Genomic DNA, 16,297 nt, shown 5'->3' with positions numbered 1-16,297 from the left:
AAATTTGCTTAAAATCAGCTGTTATACAGGCGCGGATCCAGGATTTTTTTTTTGGGGGGGGGGGTGTCCAGTAATTTGATCCGCTGGTCCGCTAGTGTTATATGGCTACTTTTACTATATACTAGGCCAGGCGTAAACGTAGCTATGTAACAGCTGATTTTAATCAGATTGAATGATTTCCAACCAAAACGACTTGTCACTATGATCATGTCAGGGTATCGGGCCGACCATCACTGCGCCATTGAAATGAATGTTCTTTTAGGAGCTGCGGGTATTTCTGGCTAGGCGATTTAGTGCCGTAGATCGTGAGTTCGAGGCCGATCAGGGCACGAGTCATGAAGTTGTCTTACTTTGTAATTTGTGTAACAATGTTATATATGTATTAAAAGTGATATCTACAACAGGTGACGTATTGACCAGTAAATGACGAAGTATGATACACCTGATTTTATCTACCATGACATCATGGAAGTAAAACTTAAAAGGCACAACGAGAAGCTAACCCTTTTGGCCCCGGACATGACGCGACAGGTGGCGTTACTGGTCAAGATGAAGTATGTGATTGGTCAAATAATGCAGATATGCAGTTAAAAACGAAACAAAGTTAAGATTGAATGCAAGCTGAATAAGTGGATGTATTTTTTCAAATGACACATTAATAAAATCATATTCCTGATTCAAATGCAGTCTTATTATCACCAAACATGATTCAAAATGATATAATTTTGTTATCCGTGCCGAAACGCATTAGTTCGTTGATTTATTTCACCAGCAGTTTTACATTATAATTACCAGCATTAAAAATATGCCGTTTATCTTTTTCAAAGATATTTCCTGTTATAACAAGCTTAATTTCCATCATATGTTTGTAATGGTGGTTTTTATCAAGAAACAGAAACTCTTGCTAGCCGTAGAAAAGGTAGAAAACCGAAACTGCTATATTGGATGCACGACAAATAACTCCTATAATAACTTCATAGATCATCTACTTCCACCTTTTATTGGTAAAGATAAAGATAAAGTGAAACAAACCCCGTTGACTGATCCTTCGACCTTTATTCGTTCGAACACTCGCGAATTCACATGCTTTCTGCTTAAAATGCCACTAAAATCTTGTCGTTGTTACGTTGTTTCGATACCCAAGCATTAAAGGAATATCAGTACTGTAAAGATTAGCAGTATCATTTTGACTTAATGGAGTATAACAAACAAAACACAAATATTCTTTGAAAAAAGAGCTTTATTATCAACAAAATAACAAGTCGAAATTCGAGCTATTTCATAAAATCAATTTGGCGACTTCTGCATGGTGGCTTGCACTCGGGCATAACTTTTTGCCCACTTGGATTTCCTTTCTGCTACTTTCCGCTCCCTATTTTTTCTGGCCCGCTCTTGCTTTGCGTCCATAGCTGATTTATTAATTGGAGGGAGCCGTCGTGGAGGGTGGAAATTTACGGATTGGCACGCCTCCTGGGTGTATTTGGCGAACTGGGTGTGTGTGCTTTCTGGAACGCCAGGGAGAACTGGGCAGGTTGAGGATTCGGACTTGGCGCCTCCGATTTCGACAATAAAAGCCACGCCCCCGTCACCTTTCCTGGGGGCAATTCCCTCCGCCTTCAGCTGCATCAAAACCGTCTGTTTTGTTTTACGTACTGTGTTATCAGCATCCAGTGATGGCCCGGCCTTCTCTTCAATAGGATCCTTGGCGGGCGCGACCTAGGACATGAAAAAATGGCTCAATCAGACATTCACATTTGGTGGTAATCCTACCGCTAAAACTTCAGTAAATAGACACATAGTTGCAAGACAGGTACAACAATTAAACAGCGTGGGGTCGGCAGGTTTTAAAACATTACCTTATTTCGTTTCCTCCAGCAGAACGAATTTGAACTTTCCTGTATATTTTCGTCCCCCTTTGAGTTGTTACATCCCATTTTCTTGCAAACTTTAAATGTATGTTAACCAGATGTGCGAAGTAACGTTGCGACAGTCTGCGCATAGATACGATATGTATTATGACGTCGCTGGTGAACATGTTTTATGACGTCATAATGTATTTCTTAAACGAGGCATTATCGTTCTTTATTATATGTAACACTATCACTCATTGGTTCTAATGAGATCACATGACATCAATTACTTACTGGAAATACCTAATGACATCACCGAGGAGTTAATACAATATTTTTTTTTCAGGTTTGTGAAATCATATATTGACTCCTGCTAAAAATTGAAATTTTGTCATTTTGCTAAAATGTATTTAAGCTACCACAGTGCCCACATTGGCATACCCAGTCCGCAAACCCTAATATGTATTAAGTCCAAAAGGGGAGGTAATTGTACACTATTTTTACGATATATCAAGTATCGGGTCGTAAAAATGTCCACAGTCTGTTGCTTTCCTGTAAGGAATTATCAGCAAGTAAACATAACGATCAAATACACAACATGAGGATTTTTTATTGAAAGATTAAGTCGATACCAATATTAAAAGTTAGAATTTGATAAAGTCGCCCTTATGCCCGTTCCAGTGGCTGTATTCTGGTATACGTCCGCTTAATGACCATATAGACCCATGAACTGTCCTAATGTGATGGGCAAGCGGCCGTGTGTACGGAATATAGTCATTGGCACGGCTTCGGGGTCGGGTTTTATAATAAGATCAGTCTGATCAATATGCAAACGATTTATAAAATTCTACAATTTAAGATGTATGTATATGTTTTTCTCCGTGTTAATCTTTTTTTTTTTAATTTATTAGTAATAAGAATATGTGCCTAAATGAGGATATTCAAAACTTGTATAAAATGTTAACTATAAGTATTATTATGAATGAACCTCTCCACCGGTCGTTCTCAAAAGCTATTTATTTGTATATCAAATACAACCTTGTTGTTTTGTTGTTTTTGTTTTTTTTTATTTCTCATATTTTTCTGTCTCTGTCTTCTTTGTCCGTTCTCAATATCTCCTTTTCTCCTTCTCTTCAAATTTCCTCTTTTTCACTCCTTTTCTCTTTCGATATCCATTTCCTGTCAGTCGAACGTTTCTTATTCTGTCATTATGAAGACGAAATATTTTCGTTATCATGTAACTACTCTGGTCACCTAGATACCTATAGTGTATGTCACCATTTTTATCCTCCTTGATGGGAAGTTGTATTGATACATGGAGGCGTGCCATGGGTGGTTTTTATTATAAAACACGTTCTATAAGCAAAAGATTATATTTCTTCATAAGAAAGAATCATTCGCAACCTTGTTTAAAACAGCCGTGTATTCGAGTGTACTATTCGCATATTTAATTATAAGTTTGATGCAAATCTTATTTCATAAATATAGCATCGCTATTGTTTTATTGTTAAAATGTTTACTTTTATGTGAGTGTCCCTAAACTACAGTTCCATCCTTGTATTCACACACACACATTGGTCATAGCATATGTATATTGCCAAATTATGGACTCATAAAAAAAAAAAAAAAAAGATAAGCTTGCTAAGTGACTTTAAATTTTCCTTTATTCTAATGTTTCTTATATTAACATATATGGCATTTGAATCAAATCCTGGCCCGGGCTCTGATGAGCTTTCAGTTTTTCATCTTAATGTTCGAAGCATTAGAACAAAGTTAGACTATATTGAAGATTTAGCAGGCGAATACGATGTTTTATGCTTTACTGAAAGCCATTTAGATGAACATGTCAGTTCTGAGGATATAGGTATTTCAGGCGTCAACGTCCCTTTTATGTTAGATAGAAACTTTGCGGGTAGTGGTGTTATAGTCTATGTAAATAACTTGTTAAAAGTAAGCCGTTTAGCAAATCTTGAATATCCCGGCGATGAAGCAATTTGGATACAAATTACATTGTAGCAGTCAAAATTTATTATTTGTACCTAACTACCATTTACAGAGCTGAAAACGCAGTTTCGCCGTTTTGGAATAATCTGCGAGCATCTATACATAATGCTCTTGACATTTCGCCTAATCTGGTTATTACTGGAGATTTTAATGTAGACCTGTTATCTGTACCATATTTTCTTAGACATAATAACTTCTTATAGTTTAACTTATGTAATATTAGAACCTACACGTATAGGTCAAACCGGATCCAGTTTACTAGATCCAGTTATCCTCAGTGAGTCTATATCCTGCATTGATTCTTCTGTAATAGATAGATCGGTCAATGACCACAAAGGTTGTATTGTTAGTATGCCGTGCGCCTTATGCGCTTGTGGAATTACACACCATTTAGTGATCTCACTAGTTGTTTACGTGATATCACTTATTCATTAAGTGATAACGACTAAGTGATATATACAACATGGGATAAATAGTAAAACGCCATCCATATGACAAAAATTCACAATCCATGGTAAATATATATTTGGGTTGAGAGCTTCCCAAGCCCCTGTGATTTAGGATATAGTATAGATAATTGACGAAATATAAAGAAAAATCGCGGTTATCTATACCCGACGTTTTTATCACTAAGTTCGCTCACGAGTGTTTTATCTTGCTTCTTTCTTAGACTTCGTTCTGATTATCACAAACTACCACGAATATCTATTTATAAAATCAGGCCACAGGTCAAGGGTCGTGATTTTCTTTTATCAAAATAAAGAACGAGGGTTTCTGGTCATCAAGTTCAGAATTAAAACATTGTTGGTGAAACTGTTTGTTGCAGATTGTTGCATATGTTTTTGGCTTGAAAATTAACATCTTATCAAACTATTTGTTAGCAAAGGTACAGCCATCATTATTTCAAATTCTGAAATGATAACAAAATATCTGTTCATGCTTAGAGTGTTCTCAGGAAAATAGTAGGAAAGCACTTCATCTGTGCAAAATGACATTCATATTGCATAGGTATATTGATGAACTTCCATACTTAGCAAAATTGTTAGGACAGCACTCCTATTGACATACCGTTTACCGTTATAAAGTGGTATCAAAATATAGATTTTGAAGAACTTTAAAGAGCAATTGATTAATCTTGATCTATTACACAACCTCGATCCAGTAGACTATAAAATGAACCATTCACTCTCCGGTGAGGAGAGTTTTCTTTCCCCTGAAAGGCGAACGAGTATATATCATGTAAGTACTGAACTTCGTGAGCTATACGGGGGTGTAGTATTTTAAAACATACAACTAGGACCTAGAGAAAATATATCGGAGATGAAATTTTGAGAATATGGTAACCAGATCTCCTAACAGATTATTGGCATACACATCGGAACAAATTGCATGTGCCCCTCTATTGGCCGACTCTTATACCTCGAAAGTGTACTGTCATATACAACTACCACACGGGCTGATATGGGCCAACGTACGACTGCGATCCGTCGACACCAAGTTTAGATTACTGAAATATGTGTTTAACATTTTTAAAAAGGTGAAATTTTACAAACAAGTTTCAGTGAACGAAGATTTAACGAAGTTCAAGAGTCAACTTGCCTATTTAGCTAGACAGGCTGTCACAAACGGTCATGCTTCAGAAAGATGGACAGCAAACGGAAATGTTCATATTAGAGACAAGAATGGTTGATTAGATTTGACTTTATAAAAGCATCAACGTTGATTCTCTTTGACCTTGAAATGCAAATGGCGACTGTGATCCAGCGGTTACGATCACAATACGCTCTCTTCATAGTGAATATAACCTCTGGAGTATCGAGGATAGGGATACATATATCCGTGATACAAATATACGTCAGTTGGAGTGTTTTTCGTAATTAAGAACTACTAGTATATGGTGATTTATTTTCTCGGATATGATTATTGACAGGTCTATGACCCGAAAGTGAGAGAGAGTATGCAAAAGGAAAACTTTTAGTTCCCATAAAGTTTTTACAAAGAAACTACGTGGTTTCAATCGAACGTTTGTTCTAAATTGTGGCAGAGACAGTGTCTCTGGTGCTTGCATAAAATGAAATCAATTTTGAAAAAATATTCTGAAATTTTGACGGATCCATTTGAGCAAAGCCAACTAAGCGGACTGAAGGGAAAATACATAACAGCATAAAGACACAATAGTGTTGTAATTATTAAGACATGAACGTTAAAGCGACTATAACTTTAGATTTCGCCTTCAGGAGTTTGGCCTATAGATGATCAAATATACCCATCATGAAGCGATACACGAGCCTATACAGTCACTCACCTTTGCTGTTTTTGTACAAATTTTCAATGCTTTAATCTTGTTCACTCTGACTGCTGCTTGTAAACATGGTCATGCTCGATTTATTACGAATAAAGCCGAATGGGTGGTCTGGTTCGTCACGTAACGAGGCCATTTACTTCCGTCGAAAAGAAAAAAAGATTTTTTTCCCGAAAATAAGAAAGGCTCGAGTGATTTTCTGAATTAAGACCGCTCTACTTGCATTTGCTATTTTTAGATATCAACTAAGTATTGTTGTATTCACTTTTAATTTTAGTTATAAGTAGAAAGTGATAGTTTTGTAGTAAACATCACATTTTATATCTTTTACTGCAAGTGGATTTTAGCATTATAGTCGCTTTAAATGATATACATTAATGTACATTATTGTTTTTTCATTCAAGATAACTTTTCCACATTGTGTGTACTGACTGATATATTGAAATGAATATGCTGTTACATACAGATACATATATATAAGTCATTCGAGATCACTTTTCTGCATTAAGTGCACTGATGTGTAAAACTTAATATCCTTTGTGTTGTACTATTTGATTTATATTATAAACGGGAAAAGTGTCATAAAAGAGCGAAACAAATAGTATAAGAATGTATCTATGCATTAGAAAGAATAAACCTTGTTTATATTGGATTCCTAGACTCTATCGGCAAATTTATCCACAACGTTTACTCCTTGCTCGGGGAGGAACGGGAAGGGGGTTCATCTTGGCCTTTATCTAGAATTAAATCTGAATTGAAGCCCTATTTGGGTGTTGTTTGCTCTAGAGGTGAAATGAATAGGATTTTAATTTTGAAGAGCAAGGAAGAATTTTTTATTTATTTCTTGTTCGATTTTGGGCATTCACTGCTTGAAAGCATTCCTTCCATCTGAGCGTTTGATTTCTCCACCCTTTTGACTGCCGTTACCTCTTCCACGCTTGAAGAGCGCTTTAGTTCTCTTGTGATTGGGGCTTTCTTTTCAATTAAAGGAAAACGGCGTTGCTCGTGTATGACTGTGGGCTGTGAGGGAACGTTTATCGTTAAAACATGTGACTAGACTGACCGACTTGTTCTTGTTTTATACAAGCTTATTTTATTGAAGAGCTTATCAGCTAACTGAGATTTTGCAAGGTCATCAATTTCACCTGTAAGTATCTGTGACGATGTGTTATCTGTGAATAACAAAAACCTTTATTGACGATGTCAATCGGACATATGAAGCAACTTGAAAGCAAGGACACTCACCCTCGATTTCAAGAGATGCAAGTTGATGAGGATAATTTAATATTTGTTTGATCGACATCATATTCTAATTAACCTTACCCTTCCAAAATTTATACTTATTCTGCTTTTAGGTTTTGAAGAATGGCCCCGTTTTATCGACCAGTATTACGGTTTTGTTTTGATGTCGGCATTTTCTGGTGTCTAATTACTCCTCTTTCACTCGACCACTCCTGTCATGATTTGCTAGACTTAGGGTCTATCGAACGATAAGAAGAAAACTTCCCCTAGATCAGTCGGTAGGATATAGCTTGTGTTCAATGCGGATTCAAAGTTTGACCTTGGATTAGGTAATTATTCCAAGTGCCTGTGCTTAAGGATTAAGGATCTTTACTGTAAACGTACTTATTTTTGAGGGATTTATATTCAGAATTTCGATAGACAAACTATACTTGTGTGGGTTATTTCCGCAGTGGACATACATTTCCTAAACATGAATGGCTTTCGCGTATTTAGCGAAAATTCCCACATTTACAGCATGTTAACACATTTTTAGTATGTTCCCACATTTATAATATGTTCCCACATTTACAGTATGTTCCCATATTTATAATATGTTCCCACATTTACAGTATGTTCCCACATTTACAGCATGTTAACACATTTATAATATGTTCCCACATTTATAATATGTTCCCACATTTACAGTATGTTCCCATATTTACAGTATGTGCTGACATTTACTGTATGGTCCCATGTTTACAGTATGTACATGTTCGCACGAGCACTCGCCCCGTCTGTCAATACACCCGATATTCATGTACTTGTGCAACAAAAACAACTGACAAAAGATAAAGATGTGTCGCTATATTTGTCCTGCTTTTATAACATCGTTTGGAAGGTGTTTTATCTTGTTTCATTTCTAGATTTAATCGTAACCATCATCGTATACACTTAAACATCGAGGTATTTTATCAGGGCATGTTAAAGAGACGCAATAGTTTAATTTTTCTCTTCTTTTCCAGACATCTGCGTTCGATTAAAAAACTTTAAAACTCAACAAATAACAGAAAGTGCATTGCGTTTCACATTCTTTCAAATGTTTTTAAATTTCTTATCGGTTATGAAATGGAAATCTAACCAATTAGCCTCTTAAAGTGTTGGAAATTAGTTGTTTGCTACGTTCTCCTTACCCTTGCCATCATTTTGAGGATGTCGTTTAACTTTGACCCATAGCCGTATAATATTATCTTGGCCCCGGATATGACGCGACAGGTAGCGTTACTGGTCAAGATGAAGTATGTGATTGGTCAATGTAGCGGTAAATGCAAAATGCAGATATCCAGTTAAAAACAAAACAACGTTAAAGTTGAATGCAAGCTAAATAAGTGGATGTATCTTATTATCACCAAAAATGATTCAGCCTGATATAATTTTCTTATCTGTGCTGAAACACATTAGTTCGTTAATTTATTTTACCAGTAGTTTTACAGTATAACCACCAGCATTAAAACTATGCCGTTTATCTTTTTTAAAGATATTTTTTGTTTTATGTATGTGGTATTTATAGAACACGGCCAATAGAAAAATTCACGTGTTCTTTTTGAAATCACGACATTAAACCCTCGTGGAAATAACCACGTTTACGACATGTCGATATTGTTTGATGTTTTCGTAATCTTAAAGATAGGCGGAAGCCCCTTTGTTACAAGCTATAGCATCATAAAAACATGTTTAATCATCTGGATGTCCCATTCTTATATATAAGGTCTTGTATTTTGAATAGAGTTGATACTGTATTAATGACCACAAAGAGTTTAACCAGGTCAGCATTTTCGGATAACAATAGCAATGTCGAGTTCAAGGTATTCCGAGGTATAACATGTTTTTTCCTATTGAATATCGGCCTACCGACAGATTCTATACTGATTGTTGGCCCATCAACACGAAACCAAGGCCATCACAGACTAATCTGCATCAGCTTATTTCATGTAAGGTATCTCGGTTCTTACTTGGAAAAAAATGTGAAAACTCTTCTTGACTTAGCCCTAAGAATTTGATCAACCAAAATTTCACATATAAGGTAATTCTAGCCAACAAATATCGTGCCATGCGTTTGAAATGACATTTGGTTTTATGCTGAAGTTTGAAAAAAAACTTGAACTGACGAGAGAAACTTTATTTTAGCTTTGAAGGTACAAAACATATCATATGACTCAAATATGTGTATATTTTCACACTGTTACGTAGACAATACTCGGTCCTACCTACCCTAGTGTCAACCAATTGGCGTACAACTATTATCGGATATAACAAACACTAACATTACTAGATAACGTATCAACGCAGGTCGACAGAATTCGCAGCTCCATTCCAACAACTTCGGCATTGGGATTATTATCACATGGAATACGATTAGGATTCACATCATAGCATCTGTTCTTATTTTGGTCATAAATGGTGAGTATTCCTTTATTTAGAGTCCATAAGTGTATTATGCATTAGATGTAAACTGTGGAAGTATGTAATTCATTATAAGTTGACGCTCCTGTGCTTTCCCTCGGTTGGCAAATCATTGTATCCTCATTAGAATGTGTGAAGGCTCATTTCTATGAGGAACAAGCACCTTTGAATGTAAATTTTGTATTAGATCATGTGACGAATAATGCATATAAAATAATCTGCATCATAATGTGAACGGAAAATTTGCTTAAACATTATTGATTTCGAAGTACCGCGGAATTTGGAAGCGTTACATGTGATTTGCATTCACACACATAGGGTCACAAAAGAAATTAATACAGTCATTTGACAACATATGCTTTTATGCATTAAATATGTGATATATAGTACATGTGCCATCGATGAGGTCTCAGATTCATTATTACATATATTCAATATTCAAGGAAATGGAGAAGATATCATTATGAATTGTGTGAAGTTAGACATCGAAACTCTAACCGAATAAAATAATGGCTGCTTGTTGACATGTTGATAGCTTCACTAAACCAAAGGCTATATACTGTAATATAATTCATTGCAGATAATGGAAAATTCCGAGGAACCCCAAATGGAAGAACTGAGGATCATTCTCGTTGGAAAAACAGGAGTTGGGAAAAGCGCGACTGCTAACACAATTCTAGGATGTAAACGTTTTGAGGCCAGTCCGATGACGCAATCGGTGACAAAGAAATGCCAGTACGCAATAGAACAGAGGTTCGGCAAAAAAATTATGGTTGTTGATACACCTGGCTTATTTGATACTGAAGTCAATAACAAGGTAACCTCCAACGAGATCGTACGCTGTCTGGGTATAGCCTCTCCCGGGCCACACATCATACTCCTGGTGGTTACGATTGGCAGATTTACGAAGGAAGACTGTGAAACTGTTGAATGGCTCGACGACATATTTGGGAGAGACAGAATGTATGAACATTTGATAGTGGTGTTCACTAGACAAGATGAGCTTAAGGAACACAATATGACTATGTATCAGTACGTTTCCAAAAACCAGCCAGATCTGGAAACAGTTCTGAATAAATGTCAACGTCGCTTTATTGGTTTTGATAATGAAGGTTCTGTCATTAGCAAGGATAAAGACGCGAGGTCACTAATCCACATGATTGAAACCGTCGTTAGTGAAAAGGGTTTCATCGATACTGAGATATTCCGCGAGATTGAAGAACAATGGATGTTTACTCCCGAATCAGACATGGAGGAGATGATGGACGACCTTCAAATAGAACAATGTTCAGCGAATGAAGAGACACAGCGAAAAGATCCAACCGAACAGAAAAGAAGCTATTTTGGTAATAAATTTGAGGAAATAAGGCAGCAATTTGAAATGGCTACACAAAAAGAAACTGAAATGGAGCGAAAAGAACTACCGAAAGATGAATCAACAAAGCAGAACACGATACAACCAAAACCAAGAACCAACATCAAAGAACTTGCAGATATACAAATGGAACGCAATAAACAATTACAGCACGTAGGACAGATGAAAGGAGAAAATGGACGAGAAAATATCCGCCAAGATTTTGTAGCTGAAAATGGGGCAGGGCAAATATGGGAAAGGATACGCCATGTTGCTAAACGTGTCTGGGAAAAATTGATATTCAAAAGCATTGACGAATCATTTAACGTGTAGTACCTAATATATATATATCAATGACCTGCCTTTGGTTACTAACTTTTAACATTGGTCACAATGGACAGTTCCTCGTATACTAGAAATGCCACCAGGTTGTGTAAACTATTTGCATATAGGACGATTCCACATGATTCTGTTAACATTAATGATACATAAAATAAACGGTTCAACAAAAATCTACCATTGATTATAAACTATTGACTCCATCAAAAGATATGGTTTCATATGGCTCTTCAACGGAGTGTGACCTTTAGCCACTACACAAAATGACGGCTCCAAATGATTCCATCAAGAAGTGCACATTTGCTGCCAATCAAGTTGGACGGGTCCACACGAATTCAAGTGTACAAACTGTTGACTTTAAATTGGAAGGTCCGCCTCATTTCATCAAAAAACGCAAATAACTTCAAATCGTTCAAGTCAAATCATATAGCATATTTCTGAAACAAAAATTAGTAATGACATTTTTTATGACCAGAACGGATGGCTATTGGTTATCTTTCTATCCGGTACAGTTAAATGCTAAAATCGCTAAAATAAAATTACTACTAGAATAACATTACGGCACTATAATATGATTATCACTAAAATTGGATTACCGCTAAAATAAGATTATCACTATAACAGTTTACCGTTAGATAATTTACCACTGTACTAAGATAAACACCGATGAAATGTGTACGTTTGCAGTATGTAATAAGTACTTGTTTGAAATGGCGTGTAAAATAATATAAGACTCTTTCATATGTGTATATATAGGATAGGGATATTCCACCCGAGGGGTCACAAAATGTGGTGAAACCCGAGGCTTGCCGAGGGTGGAATATCCCTATCCTACATACACACATAATGAAAGAGTCTTTTTCTCACACATCACTACCAAATTTCTGGCGAAAGTGGCCATCAGTCATCCATTTTCTTCATTAAAAAAAATTATTTGACGTTTTTCCCCTTAAAATACCAACGCTGAAATGAGTTATCCAATTTTACATATGATTTGCACCTCGACATATTCGATCATTTCACGGAACAAACTGCACTTTTTATTGCCAAGTCACATTTTTTTTATAAAATACTACGTCACTGCATGACGTCACGACTGTCATTGGAATTCCATTCATAGTTCAAGGCTATTGAGAGTGATGTCGATCTCGATCGCCATGATGCGGCGATGCTTCGAGGGTGGTAATTTTAAATTCACTGTGATTTTGGCAACTTCATGTGTGAACCAGCGAACAGTGACTCGATACTAATAGTGCTGATCAATCTGTTCATTTGGAAATTAGGGTAAGTACTAATTGTCAAACCCTGATTGAATCGGATAATTGACTGATGAATTGAAAAAAATTAGTAGCGAAACAATGTATTCGATATATGTAAACTATAATTTTGTACCCTAATTCAACATATTGTGCCAGCTCTTTTGAACAGGTTTCCCATTATTTTCTTGAGTATCCAATGTATGACCATCTTAGACACTTAGTTTCTGTTAGTAGTTGAGGGAGACATAAGCTTATTAACACAAACATTTTCCGTACGGCTTTCTTGACTGTGACGGAACTACATTTTATGATGTGTAATTATTTATTGAAAAGTCAGACTTTAAAATTTCTTTATGATCTAATCAGCAATGACCTCGTTGTTTTTGTTTTTATTTTGTGTTATGTATTTTACACAGAGTATCATTTCTGCTCTGATAATTTTACTGTGAATTCTTTTTCTTTCAATGATATTAGAGTCTTAAGTCGAGCATGTTTGATGCTTTGTTTAATAAGTTATGTTTTACAACTAGCATACATTAAAATACCGTATGAAATGTATTTGCACTACAGAATACCTAATAGCATAAAGGCATTAGAGTTTTGAAATTATTGACATGAACGTTACTGTAAATGATGTATATTAATGAACAATAATGTCTTTTAACTCAACTTTCTAAATTTTGTGTACTGACAAATGCAGAAATGAATAAAAATGAATATGCTGTTACATGCAAGTTAATATATCAAGACATTCAAGATAACTTTTCTGCATTAAGTGCACTAATGTATAGAACTTGATATAGCGTTGTCACTTGTGTTGTACTATACCATCTTCGGGTAGGGTCATGGTTCCAAATCTATTTAGCCCAGAGTAGGATTGGGGCTTATATATATGGAACCATGGGTAGCATATTTTTGGTCCCCCACCTCTGACCAAATGTTCTAATATGTTTATGTATGTTATGATGTCAAATGGAAATAATCATTTCACAAACTGGTTTTTTTTCTATCAATAAAGCCACCATGATCAATCTAATGAATGCATTTGTTCACTTTGTTTTCAACTATTATTGGTTTTACTAGCTCGCTATTCCCAAGATCATGTATAAATACAAATTATAAATGTTCAGTTCGCCTTAAGAAGCCTGAGAGAGCAGAGTCTTGGTTTTTTTGTTAGTTTTTACACTTAACCTTCGCAAGGACATATGCTTTATCTTATATGCAATATATTTTAGATATAATGATGATATTGTATCTTTGAAAAAAACAACAACTTTGTATGGAACATCACCAATACCCGATTAGGACTAGGACAAAATATTGGCAAGAAAAGAAATTCATATCTACTTTTGATTGCAAGTTCGTCTTGGCAGCTAATTGTCAGAATAGGTACTCAGGTAATCTTATTTGACATCTTCAATGGGTTAATGTATACGTAGTTGTAGATGTAATATGAAGGTCCTAGATTACCTGTAAAATTAATGAGGCCTTTCTTTTCAAACTTTTGAGGATCCCATGCCTATAAGCGCTTCACAAATTATCATTATCATTAGCCATTGAAAAGATATTTATACATTTGATGTAGCGCCCCATCTAGCTACCAGCTTTTAGATAAGAGAGAGCTCAGGTTAAAAACACTTGTGTGATTGTTTTAGGATTTTATCGTGTGTGTGTGCCCTGGTTTGAATGATGTTATGTCAAGGTTTTGAATGATATTTTGTGGCAGATTGGTCTATCCCTTCAGTACCTTCTGTAAAATAGCGATAACAAACTTCAATTGTCAAAATACAATATGGCTGCCTGTCGGCCATGTTGTTTTCCGATTAGTCTCAAAATGCAATATCCATAACTAGGCACCGAGGGGAACCTACATATAAAATTTGAGAAAGATCCCTTCAGCACTTTCTGAGAAATAGCAATAACAAACTTCAATTGTCCAAATCCAAGATGGCTGCCTGTCGGTCATATTGTTTTCCGATTGGTCTCAAAATGCAATATGCATAACTAATGTAAGCACCAAGAGGAACCTACATATGAAATTTGAGAAAGATCAATTCAGTGCTTTCTGAGAAATAGCAATAACAAACTTCAATTGTCAAAACCTAAGATGGCTGTCTGTCGGCCATATTGTTTTCCGATTGGTCTCAAAATGCAATATGCATAACCACCCACCAAGGGGAACCTACATATCAAATTTGAGAAAGATCCCTTCAGCACTTTCTGAGAAATAGCGATAACAAACTTCAATTGTCCAAATCCAAGATGGCTGCCTGACGGCCATGTTGTTTTCCGATTAGTCTCAAAATGCAATATGCATAACTACGCACCGAGGGGAACCTACTTATGAAATTTGAAAAAGATCCCGTTAATACTTTCTGAGAAATAGTGATAACAAACTTCAATTGACAAAATCCAAGATGGCTGCCTGTCGGCCTTCTTGATTTCCGATTGGTCTCAAAATGCAATATGCATAACTAATGTTAGCACCAAGAGGAACCTACATATGAAATTTGAGAAAGATCAATTCAGTGCTTTCTGAGAAATAGCAATAACAAACTTCAACTGTCAAAACCTAAGATGGCTGCCTGTCGGCCATATTGTTTTCCGATTGGTCTCAAAATGCAATATGCATAACTAGAAACCAAGAGAAACCTATATATGAAATTTTAGATCCCTTCAGTACTTTGAGAAATAGCGATAACAAGAATTGTTTACGGATGGAGGGATGGACGGACCACGGACGCAGGGCGATTTGAATAGCCCACCATCTGATGATGGTGGGTTAAAAACACCTGGGTCTGATAAACAGACTCTGGAGGCGTAGAATGCTGATGTAGACAGGGCAGGGTATACCATCACGGCGGGCACATTAAACTAAGCATAATATATAAAACTTAGAATTACATGCTCATATCAGCTCAGACTTGAGACAGTTTCTTAATCACTCATTAGAGTGAACATGATTTTCATATAGCACTCTACGTTGTATGTTTACACTCCATACTGTGTAGCTACAAATAATCTATACAACAAAAACACATTCATTCACATGTACAGTTCAAATCAATTTGAAGTGGAATTTTGTTTTTCACCTATGTACATTGCATCAAATATTCTCCGCAATAGTATATGTACCACATACATAACTGTAACTGCATGATACATATATATATGTATGGTATATATATCATGTTAATTAATGTTAGTGAGATGTGAATGTAGCTATATGTATTGATATCATCGATTTCAAAATCAGGTTTTTTTTAATCTGCAGCATTTGTCAGATGAAAATGTAGTTTGAATGCCCAAACTGGATGAACTGTACATGTAGTAGCATTCTTCAAAGTCCATTATGAATGCTTTTCATACAAATGTATTTCTTTCAATTGTTCGTGTGTTTAAATTATTAGAACACTGAAGTAATTTTTATTTTCATAAAAATGGAAGTACTGCTTATCTTTAAAACTAAATTGGATATTGATAAGATAAATTTGCCAAAATGTTA

General features: G+C 35.7%; 2 protein-coding genes across 2 annotated transcripts; one reads left to right on the top strand and one right to left on the bottom strand.

The window, feature by feature from the left end:
- Positions 1-1,222: 1,222 nt before the first annotated feature.
- Positions 1,223-2,574, bottom strand: LOC117320796. The gene is made up of 2 exons (XM_033875284.1): positions 1,857-2,574; positions 1,223-1,716 (listed from the first exon to the last, which is right to left on the bottom strand). Exons 1-2 carry the CDS (start codon positions 1,932-1,934, stop codon positions 1,288-1,290), a joined length of 507 nt encoding a protein of 168 aa, XP_033731175.1. The 5' UTR covers positions 1,935-2,574; the 3' UTR covers positions 1,223-1,287.
- Positions 2,575-10,801: 8,227 nt separating this feature from the next.
- Positions 10,802-11,527, top strand: LOC117320795. Its single transcript, XM_033875283.1, has one exon. The coding sequence runs from the start codon at positions 10,802-10,804 to the stop codon at positions 11,525-11,527; it is 726 nt and encodes a 241-aa protein (XP_033731174.1).
- The last annotated feature ends 4,770 nt before the right edge of the window (positions 11,528-16,297 follow it).

Source organism: Pecten maximus, unplaced genomic scaffold, assembly GCF_902652985.1.
Source record: "Pecten maximus unplaced genomic scaffold, xPecMax1.1, whole genome shotgun sequence".
Taxonomy (NCBI): domain Eukaryota; kingdom Metazoa; phylum Mollusca; class Bivalvia; order Pectinida; family Pectinidae; genus Pecten; species Pecten maximus.
This window is presented reverse-complemented; position numbering and strand designations above follow the sequence as displayed.